Source organism: Orcinus orca, chromosome 2 (genome assembly GCF_937001465.1).
Source record: "Orcinus orca chromosome 2, mOrcOrc1.1, whole genome shotgun sequence".
Taxonomy (NCBI): Eukaryota; Metazoa; Chordata; class Mammalia; order Artiodactyla; family Delphinidae; genus Orcinus; species Orcinus orca.
This window is the reverse complement of record NC_064560.1, coordinates 110,575,033-110,592,083: the sequence shown is the minus strand read 5'-3', so window position 1 is coordinate 110,592,083 and position 17,051 is coordinate 110,575,033. Positions and strand designations below refer to the sequence as shown.

Genomic DNA, 17,051 nt, shown 5'->3' with positions numbered 1-17,051 from the left:
CGATTCCCTACCCCCTCTCACTGTCCACCGCTTTTCTCTCACAGACACACACGGTCAGACGCCCTCACATACGCACGCGCGCGCAAATATTTACACACTGCCACATGGAAGAAATTCGTGCACATTTTCCTGCAAATATACTCGCGCGCGCACACGTCTTCTGCCCCTCACCGACAGATACAGACATTTACACACGTAGGCCAGTAAAGCGATAACCGCGGTACTGGGACTCCACGCAGGTTCCCAGGACACGTCTTTTACATTGCTACCGAACCGATCAGCGAACACAGACAAACCTGCCAACACTTAAATCTACTGGCTGGATTTCATCTCCATGGCAACAAGCATGGAAGGTGAGACGTCTCTCCCTGCGGAGTAACTTTCTCCCCCTACCCTTCGCATTAACTGACAGGATTCTAATGCAGGTCCAGATGAAAAGCATGTCTCCTTTTCTGGTATTTCTGAAGCTAGGGAGCAGGAAAGGAGGTGGGGAGGGAGGAGAGGGGGAAGGAGTCTGTAGGTCTGCTGAGTTCAAATTCTAAAGAAGAAAGAGCCCTAATGTTTCTGCTGATGCTGCTGACAAAAGAAAAAAAAAAGTGGATTTGTTGGGTGCTTGCTGATGTTTCTTCCATAATGTTTGGTAGGTGATTTCTATGCTTCTTAAGTTTAATATGTCCAAAGAGAACTGGAGACAAACAAGGCAGAATGATAATGACAGTCCAGGTTTCTCTAGTGAGACATTTTGAGAATTTTCAGACCAGGTTTCCAGTGCTTCTGGAAAAAAAAAAGGAATGTCAGAGTCCTTGAGGAGCCATTCAAAGATTCTCTTAAGAGGGAAATTCTCTAAAGGTTGAAATCTGAAAGGTTGGGGGGAGGTTGATTTTGGCATATCTCAAGGTTTTGGATTCCTGGGGAGGCCTGAAATTTATGCACTTCATCATGATGAAGACATCTGGGTTTGTTATTTAAGGTTTTCCTTTGATTACAACATATTCCATTCCAAACTACTAACTAGCTCTGTGCAGATGTGGCCTCAATAATGCTTCTTTTCCCTCTTTTAATGGGATTTAATAATCTTGATATTTAAGGGGTGTATATATGGGAGAATTCATTATTTTTTAAGCTTGGGTTTTCCTATATGTCTCATTTCATTAAATTATGAATGTTCATATCATTAGCATTACAGATTATTATATCTAATGACCAGTATCATAATAGTTTTCATCTAGAACACCATATTCCACTATAATAGTTATTTTAGATATATTGTTTGGAATATTATTAATAGATGAATAAACCGGAGGAAAAAAACCTGTTGATTAAAATAAAATACAGGAATTTCTTTTTTTAATAGGCACATTCTTTTCAATATTGGTTTCTGCAGTTACACATTGTTGCATGATTAAATGACTATATATTTCTGAAAAGTGAATTTTTATATCTCCAATCAATGAACTTATTTCACAGAAAAAAAATCGCACATAACATTCATGTATATGAAAGTCTATAAATCAGGTGTAAAAATACTGTTATCTTTGCTTGACTACTTACAATAGTATGATTTGTATGACTGGTCATAGAAAGACTGTGTTTGCTTATTTATTGGTTACTAACTACAAAGCAGCTCCATGAGATTTGGGCCTACTGGTATCTACAGGTATACCCTTGGCCCAATCCTATGACTCATCAGAACTTAGAAATCCCATTGCCTGACAATTGCCATGAAGGAAATACTGTGCTTTCAACTCATTTTCTCATTTCTAGAATACTTAAACATTGATTCCAGTTAACACGGCTTGAGGCAATATTTTATCATTTGCAGTAGTACTACAGAAATATACTTAAATACTTTAATCATAAAACACATAGACCCTGATATTTAAACTGTACAATGTTGATAATTTTACCCATTTTTTGTGGCAGCGCATATTAAAAATAACTTTTACCACATAATTTTACACTCTGCTCTTATTTTAAAAATTCATTTCTTTATTCTCAAATTTTTTTTTCTCATAAGGGTTTATTTATTTAGTTTTGTAACTTCATGGTCTAAATTCTCACATATTTCTTTCATTTTCTATTTCCCTATAAACAGGATATTAAGATATTTTCCCTTTGAGGTAGGCATTAAAATGCCTGTTTTGCAGAACCTGCTGATTTTTTTTTTTTGCTTCTGTTCCAGAGATTAGAGAAAGTGAAAGAAATGTATCTTTTATCCACAGTTGTCCAGTAATTTTGGATACCTTATTAATTAATGAAGAAATCAGTGTTGCATCTGAAGACCTCTATTGATTCTTAATATTTTGTTATTACTCTTATATCATATTATGCTCTATATTAATTGAAAGGTACAAAGCTCAGCACACTTCGCAGTATATTCTCAAAAACATTAGACTTGGGGTTGAAATGAGACAAGTCGTTCATTTAATAGAGTAAGCAAAATGGAAAGTTTGAGCAAATATTTGAAAAATTTAGGCCTGAAAATACTGGTATTTTAACCACTACGTATATGGCTTAAATTCCCAAGGGTATCTATTTTCTGAACATGTTGTTAGGCAATTGCTTAGCTTTTCACTTATTTGCTTGTGTGGACACAATGCCTGCAGCAATGGCCAGACTTTTGCTTTTCAACATTTGAGTACGACCCTTTCAGGTGTTCTCCTTGGCTTCTATTTTGTTTTCACCTTTGGTGTAAGGTAGAATTTTAAGATGAATATAAAAGTCAGACTTCTTCCTTTTAAGATATTAAGAAAACATCTGTTCACACGAACTTCCAGGTCAAGTGTCCCCCATCTAAGTTTGGTGTATCTCCCTCCCTCCCACTTAAATATGGGACTTGAGAAGTGTTTCTATTAAATTGTTTTTATTAAATTTTATGTTCAGGTTTCAATCCAGAATTCCAGTCATCAGAATTGTCTTGAATCTTGATTCTGTGAGCTAACTTATAGTTTTCAGCCCCGCCTTGTGTCAAATTTAATAATCATCACTTCAATGTCTTCAACCTAGTTACTGTTCAAAAACACTGAAGAGGATGTAGATAGAGTTAGACCTTTGTGATACTACATTAGAGAGCTGTCTCTATGAGTACAGAGCCCAATTTTTATTAGGATACTTCAGTGAACTATGACTCTACATAAAAATAATGTTATCCAGGCATATCTCACCATCTTCCCCAAAAATGATATCATGGGAGATGGTTAAATGCATTGTTGTGCTATTTGCATCGACTAAATCATGTCGATGTTATTTCCCTGATATTCCATGTTAGTAGTAAACTTTCCAAAAGAGAAGTGAATTTGGCATTACTTCTTATTAACCTAATCTTAACTTTTAGTGAGTGCTAACAAATTAGCATTTAAATTAATTTTAATTAATTAAAATAATTAATTACGGATTTGTAACAAAGATTAATTCCAAGTTACCAATATATAATTTTCACAATTTCCCATTGCTCTTTCTGAAAATTGAGACATTTGTCTGTCCAAGTCCGTACTTCTGGCAGCACTCTCATGGTCAGGTATTTCTCAAAGGTTTTTGCTCATCAAGTTATAAATCGTCTTATCCTGGGAGTTTTAACTCATCTAATGCAGCTAAACATTATTCTACTACTTTCTTGTCTCCTTTTACTGTTTGATTTTGGGGTCATTTCTAAAGAGCATTCTACATGGGTTAAAAAGACAGAAGTATATAAAGTACTTCTGCCTTTTCTTTGTCAACTGATAACCATTAAACCATCTTGTACAAGTAGGGAGTTTAATGTGTTATTGGTCAATTTCTTTATCTGAACATATTGTGTATGAAATCCTCTCACCTCAAAGCCTTTGCAATGACTGTTTCCTCAAACTTCAATGCTCTTCCTCCAGATATTTTCACAGCTCCCTTCTTGACATCATTCAGACTTCAGGTCAAATGTCATCTCCCTAGGAAAGCCTTTGCTGATTTCTTCAATTAAAGAAGTGCCCTTTATTCATTATCATTCTCTTTCCTCTTAACTTGCTTGCTTTCTTTTGTAGCATTTATGACTACCTGATACATAATAGATAGATAGACAATTTTAAAAATAACTGAGTCTGTCTCCTCCTCCACTCATGGCAGGCGCACATTGTTCTGTAGTTCATCATTATAATCCAGGACCAAAAACAGTGCTGACATGGAGCAGACATTCAATATATATACTGGTTGAATGAATAACTAAAATGTAATTGCCATATTCATTATTATATAATACCTTATAATTCAGCTCCCAGTTTTTGTCCTGCATTTCATATATATTGGTACCAACAATAGATAGCCAAAGAGGGCTTATAAACTATGTATAAAGCCATGAGACAACCATTTATCTGTTCTTCCAAGACAGTATAAAACATGGTGACTTTATTCATTTACTAACAGTGGCTCTATATATCCATTCATTGTTTGTACTCCTACCCAATTCCAAAAGCTCTTGAATTATCTTAGCTAAGTATCCTTGAAGTATCTTACCCTTCTTAGCTAAGGGTAACCAGAGCAGCCAAGTAATAAAGAAGGCAAAGTCAGGGGAAGAAGGGGTAATTATACCAGAAGTCTTAAGCTAACAAAGGCATTCTGACTGAGTACAAAATTTAACTATCTACTTCCTGGTAGTTAACGCCAAAATAATATGATGGCTACATACCTTTCCATAGATAATGAAAGGGAACTAACAAGGCTGATAGAAAAGATCTACTTTCCCTACCTTTGAATATTACAAATCATGTGAGTCTTTCTGGGAATGCTATATTAATGAATTATTTTAAAAAACCAGAAACATTGAACTCTGAATGAGCTGCTGAATTTTAATGTGTATCTTCAAAGCTGATTTTTTTTTTTTTTTTTTTTTTTTGGCGGTACGCGGGCCTCTCACTGTTGTGGCCTCTCCCGTTGCGGAGCACAGGCTCCGGACGCGCAGGCTCAGCGGCCATGGCTCACGGGCCTAGCCGCTCCGCGGCATGTGGGATCTTCCCGGACCGGGGCAACCCGTGTCCCGTGCATTAGCAGGCGGACTCTCAACCTCTGCGCCACCAGGGAAACCCAAAGCTGATATTTTTTAAATCAAAGTTTTCTTGTTCATTTCATTTAAAATATGTTTTCTGAATTTAAAAATTAGATTTTTTTAAAACCAGAACTTTATTCATCAAAAATTATATTTTTCAATACATTTAGTTTAATTCAATTCAAATATTTATTAAATACCTACAACATGCCAGAAACGGTGGTAACTGCTTGAGAAGTAGTTATTTTTCCATTAAAATAAGTAATTCAATTCACAGATTGCCTAAGACTCTAAGAACAAAACATTATGCTGTGTTTTAACGTATGACAGACATATAACGTATGTCTGCCATACGTTAGACAAATAGTAATAAAAAATTTAAGGGATTTTGTATCTCTAACTAGGAAAATACCTTGTTTTAATTCAATGGTGAAAAATGAGTTGCGTGTTTTATTGCCACAGCTAGAAAATGTCTCTTTTGGTTTGTTTGGTCAGTTGGTGGGTTTTTATAAGGATAACAGAGTCTAGTGGATTAATCACAAGCTAAGAGCCAACTGACTTAAGTCTTCTAATGATCAGTTATGACCCTGTGTACATGTCTACTTCATGATTTTTAAAAACATGTAAATAAATTTAGCTAACATCATAACTATACTCAGTTTAGGCTATTTCTGCATGGTGGCAAAATGAACTAGCTGAAAAATGCACAGATCATTAAAACTGCCCAGATGTTTCAATTATAGTGATACCAATTGTTGCAGGTTAGGTTCCTCAGAAACCAGACTGAGACAGAGAGTAGTGTGCAGGATGTTTACTGAGTAGTGCCCTTGGGCTCAACACCTGTGGAAGAGGGGGGAGTTAAGCAGGAATGGGCAGAATTTGAACTGTGATGAAAGAAGAGCCTTGGTTTTCCCTGTGATGAACTCTAGAGCTAGAATGGTTCTTTTTTTTTTTTTACATATTTATTTATTTTTAACATCTTTATTGGAGTATAATTTCTTTACAATGGTGTGTTAGTTTCTGCTTTATAACAAAGTGAATCAGTTATACCTATACATATATCCCCATATCTCCTCCCTCTAGAATGGTTCTTCAGAGTTCAAGATGGCCAGGCCTTTTTATTTTCACATTAATCAGTCATTGAAAACTGTCTGCTGTTGGAAGCGAAGTAACCTTGGGTTAACCTTGGGTTACAGAGAGGCAGCTCTCTGCTATTGAGGCAATCCATGGAAGGAGCTAGCAGCTGAAGATTATCTGCTGGTAGCCCTCCCATGTGCTGGGCAACAAGTCCTTCACTGAAGGGAGTTTGTATACTGTGTCCACCAGTAAACCAGGCTTATTGCCTCTTCTTACCTACATGTCCGAGGAAATAGTCAAATGGTATAGCCTAGCAAGGTCATGGCTCTTGTGAAAAAAAAAATTCAACAAGTTACTTGGCTGAATCAGTCAAATGGTTGATCCAGCATCTCCATGTAGAAACATCCTTCTTTTCAGTTTGTCCACCCATTAAAAAAAATGAACCAGAGGGTGTATGAATCTCAACAAAAGACCTTTAAATGATAAAGCAATAAAATTAAAGATTTGGTCAGAAAAAAAAGTTCTAGTTAAGTCCCAAGGTCATTATTCAGTCCAGTCTCCCCTACTTTCTACAGGATAAATTGTACAACAAGAGCTCAATCTTCAGAAAAATCACTCTGAAACACTTAAGTGATCTGACATTTTTAAAAATTAAAATATATTCAGTATACCATATTTATTAGGGTAGAAAAATGATTTGGTGTAAAGAAATTCAACAAATTGGGTTGAAACAACATTTTTTCCTTGTATTAAACAAAAAAGTCAAATAACCAGCATATCCCACAATGTATTGAATATTTCTAACACTTAAGGTTTGAAGACAGAGCTCTTTTGTAATCCAAGCCAGTATAAAATAAATATTGTTTGATATTAACTCGTGTATAAGTTGGTGAAGAATTTTGAAAGCTACAAGGCTTGTTCTTATTAATCACTCCCTTTCTCCACTCCTTACCTCCCATTCCTTGTTCTGTCTCAGTTGTTTTCTGAAAATTGAACCCCAAAGAACCTGAAGGGTCAGTCATTTTAATAAACACAATTCTTAAAATTATCAAAAGAAGCAACAACAAAGACAAAAACACCAGCAGTCTATTATTCTCAGTTATTAGATGAGAAGCTTTTTGGTGACAGTCCTCTCAAGAAGGGCAGCTGTGGGTTAGTAACCATTTGATTTAATTAACTAATCTTGATTTTTCATTAGTTAATTTAATTAACTTTAAGACAGCAAGTGGAAAAATCTATTTTGCTTCAATTCAACACACACTTTTTGAACACTTTTGCTGTAGTTTTAGACTCTCAACATAGTAGGAGCTTAGAGATAGTGGGAATCTGGTAGGCAAGGGGTCTGGGGAGCTTGACTGGCAGCTGAATTTCATAGAAAACATGCTGTTTAACCTGGATTTTATGTCTATTTAGGGTGTGAGAGCCAGTGGAGACGGTGGTGAGATGGTTAATGGTCCACAGCTACCGCGGCTTGTTACTTGCAAGCTACTATGTTGGGTACTGCTCTTTTTAACATAATTTTAAAAACACAATTTCTCTTTTTAAGAAATTAGCATTTAGTGTATGAAGTGGTAGTGGAAAAGAAAATACAAGAACATAAGTCTAAAAGCTAAGGAGGGGGGTGAAAAAGAAAGAAGGTATTACACCTATTTAAAAGGATCAGAACCTATCAGACAAAATGGCATTGGAGATAGACCTTAAAACATAGACTTTAGAGAGCTTGACCAGCTTACACCCTATAATTATTTATGGTTTTTTTGATACATGCAAAAATGAAATGAAAATTAGATGACAACTTGGGTCAAAGAAGCAATGACTTAATGAATCAAATGAATCACTTAACTTAATGAATCAACTCAATGACTTAACTTAATGAATCAAATGCTTTTAGGGTTAATTATTTGACTATTCCCCTTCATACTTGATTTTATATTTAGTGTACAGAGGTACAGTTTTGTGTGTCCACAAAGGCAATTCTGTAATTACTACAATAGAAGTAGCATCTCCAATACTAATTTGATCCTGATCCATATCTGATAATGTTTTCATATATCTTTTGTGAGTTAAGTCAAGAGAGTTTGAAAAATGCCAGATGTTACAAAACAATTACCTACCTAATACCATGTATGGATAAAACTAAACTGAGTCCAATTTTGTATCTAGGCCAAGAGGTGACTCCAGCAGGAATTCTGAAGAGTCAAAATGATGTGACAGTGAATAATGAGTAGTACCTACTGTGGCAACTCTTCAGCTAAGATGAGTGTCAACGAAGTGTCAGCTTTCTCGTTGACTCTGGAGCAAAAAACTGGCTTCGCTTTTGTTGGGATTTTGTGTATCTTCTTGGGACTTCTTATCATCAGATGCTTCAAAATCCTGTTAGACCCATATAGTAGCATGCCTTCCTCTACATGGGAAGGTGAAATTGAAGAGTTCGATAAAGGGACATTTGAATATGCACTTGCCTGAGCGTTTCAGCTTTATAGTTTTTAGGGTTATACCACTGGGGCACATGGTGGACACAACTGTAATTTCCTTCAGTGTGCTGGAGGAAGATCATTTCATTCACTGAATTCAATAAAGGTGTATGGTTAATTTATCCACCATGCTGTGTAAGTGATAAACCATTGTTGGGGTTCCTCACTTTCCTCTGTCCTCACATTGAGGTTTCTAATGAATAGAGCATAAGGATAACTCCAGCCACATATAATATCTTTATTCTTCCTGCATCTGCCCCTATGCAATAGCCAGACACTCTCTCCATATTCCTGACTCTGCCCTCCTTGCTCTAGAGAATTAGGTGTCAAAGATAAGGACCCCTCAGTCCAAAGAATAAATAGAATATGATTTTCCTAATAAGAGCCATAGGTCCACAATGTTCGTACAAACCCTACAAGCAACCATAGGCCATAAAGTTCCCCACATGTCACAATCTGACCCTTCTATTTCTTCTCCTTCTAGGATCTCTTGCAATAAAATCCCCTAGCTTGGGATCATACTGATACTCCCTCCTCTTCTCCTTTTATAAATAGCATTAAAAAGGGAGTTTTCATCATGACCTGGTGGAAACAAGAAACAAGAAGTCCAGTCTCCACTCTGCCACCGATAGAGCTATCAACCTTGGCCAAGTCACCTTATCTCTGTAGACTTCATTGAGGAAGCTAACCAGAGGATTTTTAACAACATCCCTTTTAATTCTAGTGCCCTATGAGCTCTACAAATATACCTGGAAACCCAGGGATCTGAGATGAATGAGGATTTTTAAGACGCCATGAAAAGTTTTTCAGTTTAGGAGCCTAAACTCTGAGATTTGAATTCTAATGTTGCCTAGCCAAGAACAAGCAATATGACCTAGAAAGTTACCTAATGGGAACTTAAGTTCCATATCTGCAAAACAAGGATAAAGAAACCTATCCTACATGTTTTACAAAAATGTTGGGAGGACCAAGTTACATATAATGAGTGGGAAAGTAATTTGAAAAACGGAAAACACTGTTTAGGGATTTCCCTGGTGGTGCAGTGGTTGGGAATCTGCCTGCCGATGCGGGGGACACGGGTTCGAGCCCTGGTCTGGGAAGATCCCACATGCCACGGAGCAGCTAAGCCTGTGCGCCACAACTACTGAAGCCCATGCACCTACAGCCTGTGCTCCACAACAGGAGAAGCCACCGCAATGAGAATACTGTGCACCGCAACCAAGAGTAGCCCCCGCTCGCCGCAACTAGAGAAAGCCCACACGCAGCAACGAAGACCCAATGTAGCCAAAAATAAATAAATATATATTTAAAAAAAAAAAAAGAAAACACTGTTTAAACATAACTTGCTATCATTATTTATTATCCTTGTTGGTAATTGTTAAAGAGATTATCAAACCTTAAGAAGTAATGGCTCAGTGTAAGTTATTCAGCCTCTCCAGTTTTCATTCTCTTCATTTGATAAATTAAAAAAAATAGAATTACATAATTTAAAAATTTTTTCCAACTACAAAATTCTGACTCTCTGTAACTGAATGGAGGAATATACCAGGAGATAAATAAATACAAAAATATTTGTGTCACTTGAGAACACAGAACTGCCTAACACACCAAAAAAAAAAAAAAAAGGATTAAAATGTACTGAGAGTTAGCACTAAATTAGGTGCTTTCCATTTATTATGAAATTCGATACTCTTATCAATCCTTTGAGTTTGGTACTATTTCCATTCTATTAGCTCAATTTCACAGATAAGGAACTGAAGCTGAGAGAGACTAAGTAACTTCCCAAGGTCACCAAATTAGGGCGTGATTGTATTAGAAATTACACTCTCATCAAATATCATGTTTGTAAATATCATGCTATACTCCCACACACTGTCCACAACATTTCTACATATCTTACAAATATGATTACTGCTCAGGTCTAAGGCACTCCACAGCCAGCTGTTTCAGTGAGAGTCCCTGACACTTTTCATCTTGTAGTAGATTTAGAACACATCTGTGTTGGCTACGGATCTTCTGGACCAAACTCACACCTTACGGAGACTCTTTGAACCCCAGTAGGTACTGGAGTGTCAGCCTGGGATACCTTGTAGCCAGTTCGTAATTTGGTCCAAGAACAGCTCATTGAACCAAGTCAACAGGACACACTGAAAGCTGTAAATGTCCATGATGCTAGTCATCTCCTTTGTGACCCAGGCTTTTGAAGTACTCACTAAGATACATGCCCAGGTACCAGATGCTCCCATTTGTCTCCCAAGGAAGACACCCAACAAGACCTTCCATTTTGGTGACTAGACCTGTGATGTTAACAAGGCCCCATCTTTATCTCAAAAAGAAAAAAAGACCCCAAAAACCAAAGATAAGAAAACTTTGTGAAGTATGAGCGTTGTTTCTGAAAGTTCAACACCCATAAGCTTTTCAGATATCATCAACTCCACCTTAGTATTATTTCTAATCCTACTAAAGAGAAATTCTTTTAACCAAAAGTGTCTCCATTCATGGCATTTATTCATGGCCTATTGTGTACCTTAGACTTTCTGGGGGAAAGGGGAGGGGACAGAGAGGTTAGAATCGGTATTTTTATAGCTAGAAAAAATGTGAGATATAAAGGATAGTTATAGCATGGAGAACATGGAAATTTCATGAAATGCTAACCCTTTCTAGGAATAGATGTCCAATGTCATAGCCAGATTATCCCCTAGCTGCCTTTTCCCAAGAGCCCTGTCAAGGAGGACAAGAGAAAAGATAGACAGTACCTCCAGACACTTTCCCCCTGTTACATTACCCACCTGTCTGAAAGGCCTTTCAGGGTTGGTTTATGGATAGTGTAATTTCATCCATATACCCCAAACCACCTCCCATCTGCTCCAGAATGTCTGAATCCCCTTAATAGAGAACAAAGACTTTCACTTCACAGTTAGAGATAAAAAGCTTAGAGAGAAAATGTCTAGTTGATATAAGACTAAGACCAAAACCAATTCACCCTACATTGTAGTCAAGCAGTCAGTCAGCAAGGAAAGAGGAAATTGATGGCTATCAGAGGCATTCATAGTCTTTGGGAGAGGGAAAAGGTTGAGGAATAAATAGATGGGCTCCTGAAAGAGGACCAGAGTTGAGGGAACAGTTGAAGGAAAGGGAGACCAGAAGTGGCAGAAATAACTGCAAGTAAGTTCACAGTTCCTCTACAAGGCCGGTGAATAAGACTTGTTTTGAGTCCCAGCCTCATCTTAGCTGATCTAAATAACCAGCACCACCCAGCTGAGTCTGAAATGAGACTACTCCCTACACCTACCATATGGAAAGGCAGAACCCTTTGTTGAACAGATAAATGCCTTGCACCAGTGGCCTTTAAGAGCAAAATGAGTTATAGGTACCTGTAATTCTGTCTCAATTTCTGCTACAGCCTCAGAACACTAGCCCGACTGATTAGCATGACAGTTACCTGACTAAGAGCCTCTAAGGGGTTGTACTGAGGTACCTCCAGACTCCTTTCTATAATCTGCTATCTGTTCACCAACCTACCTTTCCCCCTGTTTTAATAGGCATAGTACCTGTCCCAGTCGCTAATGATTCACCCCAGAATCTTGGATGCAAAAGTTATCAGTAACTTGTCAATATTGCCGATATAGTAAAAGCAAGCACTAAGTACAAACTAGTGCTTTCTAAAATTAGCACATTAACCCTTTATACAAATTAACTCATTTAACCCTCACAATGAGTCTACAGTACAGCGTTATTCACAACTGCTTTTACAGATGAGAAAGTTAAAGGCACAAAGAGACTGAGTAACTTACCAGTGTTCACACAGATAGGAAGTGGCAGGGCCAGGATGTGAATCAAGCATGCCGACCCCAGAGACTTGTTCCTCATCTCTGTGTTACACCACAACTCTGCTGCTCGGGCAACTGGAAGTCACTTGAATAGTTTCTGATAAAACACGAGGAGGACTCTTTCAGTCATCCCGATTGAAAACCAAGGACAGAAGCTGCACAGAGGAATTGTTTGTGCTGTCTTAATAATCACCACCTCACAGATTTGAGCCAAACCTTACCCTCAACAAAACTCAAAAACCAGTTCTGATGAAAACGTTTTGCCGGGTGGAGGCAAAAAGGTCATTTCGCAGTGCCGCTGGAAAACTTACCCATAGTTTGATTTCTGCTTGAAAGAGTTTTCCCATTAAGTAGAAATATTTCCAATACATCATTGATCATACTCCCAATCTGCTCACTTCCTGTGCAGAGAAGAATCAATATAATATCTGCTATAAGCAAGATAAAGTAATCTCAAATACCACTGTCTAGTTACAAAGTATAGAAATTGTCTCTGGAGGCCTATATTTTGCTGCATACCCTGAACAATAGGAGGTCACTAGGAATCGTGTGCAATGAGATGGCAAGATTCAATTTATTTAGCCTCAGACTGAAGCACTGCTCATACTTTCTTGGATGATGGCTGTTGAGCAATCCAACTCCCCTCATGCATTAAAGAAACTTTGTCTTCCTGCCTAAAAGGATTAATGGTTTACTCCTGGTTACTAGCTGATGTAGTACTTAAGGTTCTTCTGCGCTAATGGCGGGGTGGGGCCTACAGTATTAATCCAGGCCAATCATTTCTTGTCATCTTTTTCAAGGAAGATTTTAACCAATAAGAAGCAGCCTAAGGTTTGGGGGTGAAAGCTAAGTGCTGCATATATGCCTGGGTGATGCTGAAGTAGGTTATGCTTCCTGAGAAGGCTCCTGGGTGGTAAGTTAAACATTTCTGGGCAGGGTAAAAATCATACTTAACATTATGTCATAAAGTAGATTCTGAGGAGTGGAGTAAAGGTGACGATGTCAAGGGTAATGAAGAGAAGTGAGAGGTTCCATAAAAACTAAAGAGGTAATAGTTTCACTTATAATTTCTCCAGGAATGATTATTTGAGAGTTGAAGTTGAGATTTTTTTGTTTCTAATTCAAAGAAATAGCTTTAATAACTGCTGGTGAGAAGCAAGGTTTTCTGGGGTTTTTTGTTAATTTTTTGTATTTATCTATCTTTGTAGAACTTTCTTTGAAAAGCCAAATTTTAAGGTATCAATAAAGAGATATTATTATGATGAAAGAATGTTCTAAGATGGGCTTATATCGTGGATTGTGAAAATGATTATGCAGTCTATCTCACAGTCAAATAAAAACCTCTTGAAGACTAGAATATTTCTTTAAAGGGAATCCGTAAAACATAATTATTCTACTTAAATAGAGCATACAACTTTATTAAGGACTGAGATTTATTTCCTTACCCTGAATACTCCTATTTTTTTTAAAGGTTCCATAATAGCATTTGTTAAACAAACAAATGTATGAGCAAATGAAACATTTTGAAGGCTACTAAAAGACCCAAGAATTCAGAGACATCTTGACAGGATGTATATTTATAACCTGACAAGAATGTATTTTTAAGAAGTTTTAAAAATATTTTTTAAATGTATTCATTATATAATATATATTAATATCAATCACAAAATACTTGGCGGTTTCCACATTTAGTACTGTCAATGAACTCTGTTTCAGGCTGAGAATACTCTCATCAGCTCTTACTCTATTCAGTTGGTAGAGTTATATCTTTTCTAAAGTCATATTGAATCCAACCGCACTGAGTACAAGCAAATACTACAAACGCAGGTAACATTTTAATGACTCCATTGGAAATTCTGTTTGCCGAAGCAGGTCCCCAGTTATTTATTATGGGATTTAACTGCCCAGGTAACTAAGGTTCCTGGACAGGTAATTTTTAAGGAAATGAATTTAAAATCGTATGTCTTATGAAAGAAAACTGTTCCCTCATACCCCCAACCCTACTTAAACATATTTATATTATCTGGAACAAGTCTAATTTTCTTTTCTAATGACAGCTTTGAAGAACATTCTGAAGCTTGTATAGGAGACAATATATCAAGAATCTATTTATTGAGTTCTTCTAGAACAAAAGCCAGGAGCTCCCTAATGTAAACACATTAGTGTTTGTTTTGAGGAGGAAATCTATAGACTTTTTTTAAGCAACCATAAAGCAGACAGCTTAGTTCAAAAAATCCATTTCGGAAGATGTCACTGAACAACTCTTCCAATGTATTTCTGGATTCCGCACCCAGTAATGCCAATCGCTTTCAAGTTAATGTCATAAATGAGAGCCATGAGAGCAGTGTGGCTGCGAATGACAACACTGACCCTCCACATTATGAGGAAACCTCTTTTGGGGATGAAGGCCAGAACAGATTCAGAATCAGCTTTAGACCTGGGAATCAGGACCGCTATGACAACTTCCTCCAAACTGGAGAAACTGCTAAAACAGATGCCAGTTTTCATGCTTATGATTCTCACACAAACACATACTACCTACAAACCTTTGGCCACAACACCATGGATGCTGTTCCCAAGATCGAGTACTATCGCAACACTGGCAGCATCAGTGGGCCCAAGGTCAACCGACCCAGCCTGCTTGAGATTCACGAGCAACTGGCAAAGGTAAGCTTAAAGGTACGGGAAAGTATCCTCCTTACTCCTTCAGGTGATCTCCTACTTCTTACGAACACTATAAATAGAAAAGTGTCCAGTGAAGAGGTCTATTGCAAACCATCCATCTTACTTACACAGCTGTCCCTAGTTCCCAATAAACAGAAGATATACAAAAGTGCTTCACAAATGTTTACTGACTGAGGACAGAGAACTAAAAACTTAATTCTGAAAGTCAGGCAATATGTGGTATCTTGTTTACAATTATAGGCTATTCAATTCACACTTGGTTAAACATGTCAAACGGAATACTAAGCTGGTTTCACCTTAGTATTAATGCCTCCACAACAATTGTTAAAAAAAAAAAAAGTCACTAGTGTTTGCTGTAGTTAACACTGTTGTACCAGCCTTTAGTGCACGTGGGTATTTTTTTATACTCTTTAAAGAGAGAGAAGAGATTTCTAAGATTCAGCATTTTATCCCTTCTTCTTCAAAACCTTGCCTGAGGCTCCTGAAGGCACTTAAGCATATAAAAGTAACTAAATTAAAGTACAGAAGCAGCAGAAGTGGCTAAACTTTTCATTGTTTAAGGAATATAGCCAGGGTTCCCAATCTGCTAGAAGCATGAGGCAGCACTTTTTCTAATCTTGTAGCAAATCATTTATAAGCTTAGTAGATTTCTTCTTCGGTTACTTGCTCTAAAATATGTTGATGCATTTTATTTTCCTGCTCTTCTGGACCGCAGTTTGGAATGAATAGCATTCTTTATGGAATATAATTACTTGCTAAGAAGAATAATTAGTTGTCTCATATCTAAATGCAGTCTACTCTTGCCCAGGTTTTAAGGTAAGGAAAAAAAATGAGTGGAACAATTCCTTTCATATTTATTCATTCATTCAACAATTTTTTAATTAAATGATTGCCCACTCTGGGAATTCTCGGAATACTCCTCTCATGAAAGATGCTAATAAAGGTGAAAAGCTCCCTTTAGTTTCTGCTCATCCTTCTTTCCACAAGAAAACTTCTCTCCATAACCTGTTCCCCTTGGCTGCTCAGGGTCCCTGACTCTGGGTCCTACCACTGAAGACTGAGCGACTTCCAGAGAGGGAGCCATGCCCTGTTTCTTTACCCCTCTCTACAGCCAAGCCTTATTTGTGCCGTGTACTGTATTAGCAGCACTCTGCCAAATGGCTGCTTTCTTTATAGACGTAAGATTTAGATTTTATCTGGGATACCTGCTGCTTTAATCAAAAGAAGTTAGCAATGTAGTGATTTCAGACAAAAAGGCCAGCCCCCAGGAAGATTGTTGAGAAGCCGGGCAATTTGAAGTTCCTGGCGTTAAAGTGTCACTTTCCTTTTTTACATGAGAAAAGGGGAAGGGAGAAGGAAAAGAGGGAAAAGAAGGTTAAGAGCAGAAGGCACAAGGAGTTTCCAAGATATCAAGATATGGGAAGGGCAGAAAGAGAAATTTACATTATGAAGAGACTTCAATTTATTCTGAAGAAGTGAAATGAGCCAAAGTCTTCATAGACCTGAAATTTTATTCCACTGTACCCTACCTCATTAATTTTTAAAGCTGCATCGTTTGTTAAAATTGCGATCAAAATTTAAATATTCTCACCTCCTTCCCCAATTTACAACAAAAGAAAATAAAATTTTAATTCTATTAAAAAGGAAATGGTGTCAACTCACATTGTTGTTAGGACTGATATTCTAGAGAGAGGAAAGTAGCTGATTTATAATTTCTAAAGCCACGGTTTATGTAAATCTTTATATAAGGGCAGAAAAGCTCTGAGGACACTGCGGTTAGAAAACCATCTGAATGACTAAACGGGAGGAATGCAATAGCTGCGTTTGACAGTTTTGATGGCTGTTTGGGATATCATATTATTTTTGAAAACATAAAATGAGACTAAGGACTTAACATTAACTTACAGTATTTTTTTTTCTCTCAGATATGAAGGAATGGCAAATTAAATACATTAAAAATTAGGTTTAGTCTCA

At 37.1% G+C, this 17,051-nt stretch overlaps 2 protein-coding genes and 1 long non-coding RNA gene across 8 annotated transcripts in view; 2 read left to right on the top strand and 1 right to left on the bottom strand.

The window, feature by feature from the left end:
• Positions 1-224: 224 nt before the first annotated feature.
• On the top strand, positions 225-8,688 carry CTXN2 (cortexin 2). 3 transcript variants are annotated; one of them, XM_004266750.3, is made up of 2 exons: positions 225-353; positions 8,252-8,688. In XM_004266750.3, the coding sequence occupies exon 2, from the start codon at positions 8,309-8,311 to the stop codon at positions 8,552-8,554; it is 246 nt and encodes an 81-aa protein (XP_004266798.1). In that variant the 5' UTR covers positions 225-353; positions 8,252-8,308; the 3' UTR covers positions 8,555-8,688. The 3 variants fall into 3 exon arrangements, with proteins under 3 accessions (XP_004266798.1, XP_033278517.1, XP_033278516.1); XM_033422626.1 differs by lacking the exon at positions 225-353 and adding an exon at positions 504-640; XM_033422625.2 differs by lacking the exon at positions 225-353 and adding an exon at positions 7,416-7,585.
• Positions 634-17,051, bottom strand: part of LOC125963524 (uncharacterized) — a 129,440-nt gene continuing 113,022 nt past the window's right edge. The window contains exons 8-11 of one of the 3 annotated variants that reach the window (XR_007475576.1): positions 12,704-12,793; positions 12,357-12,489; positions 3,812-4,026; positions 634-774 (exon numbers count right to left, since the gene is read on the bottom strand). This is a non-coding gene — a long non-coding RNA (uncharacterized LOC125963524). The remainder of the gene's footprint in view (positions 775-3,811; positions 4,027-12,356; positions 12,490-12,703; positions 12,794-17,051) is intronic. The other 2 variants (XR_007475577.1, XR_007475578.1) reach the window with 2 other exon arrangements.
• The window catches only part of SLC12A1 (solute carrier family 12 member 1), a 91,899-nt gene continuing 89,239 nt past the window's right edge, over positions 14,392-17,051 (top strand). For both annotated transcript variants that reach the window (XM_033422627.2, XM_049706090.1), the window contains exon 1: positions 14,392-15,059. In XM_033422627.2, the coding sequence (XP_033278518.1) occupies positions 14,640-15,059 (420 nt within the window). In that variant the 5' untranslated portion in view covers positions 14,392-14,639. The remainder of the gene's footprint in view (positions 15,060-17,051) is intronic.

Bases quoted from the DNA above. Each gene is read 5' to 3' on its own strand.
- CTXN2 (XM_004266750.3), top strand. From the start codon at position 8,309: ATGAGTAGTACCTACTGTGGCAACTCTTCAGCTAAGATGAGTGTCAAC.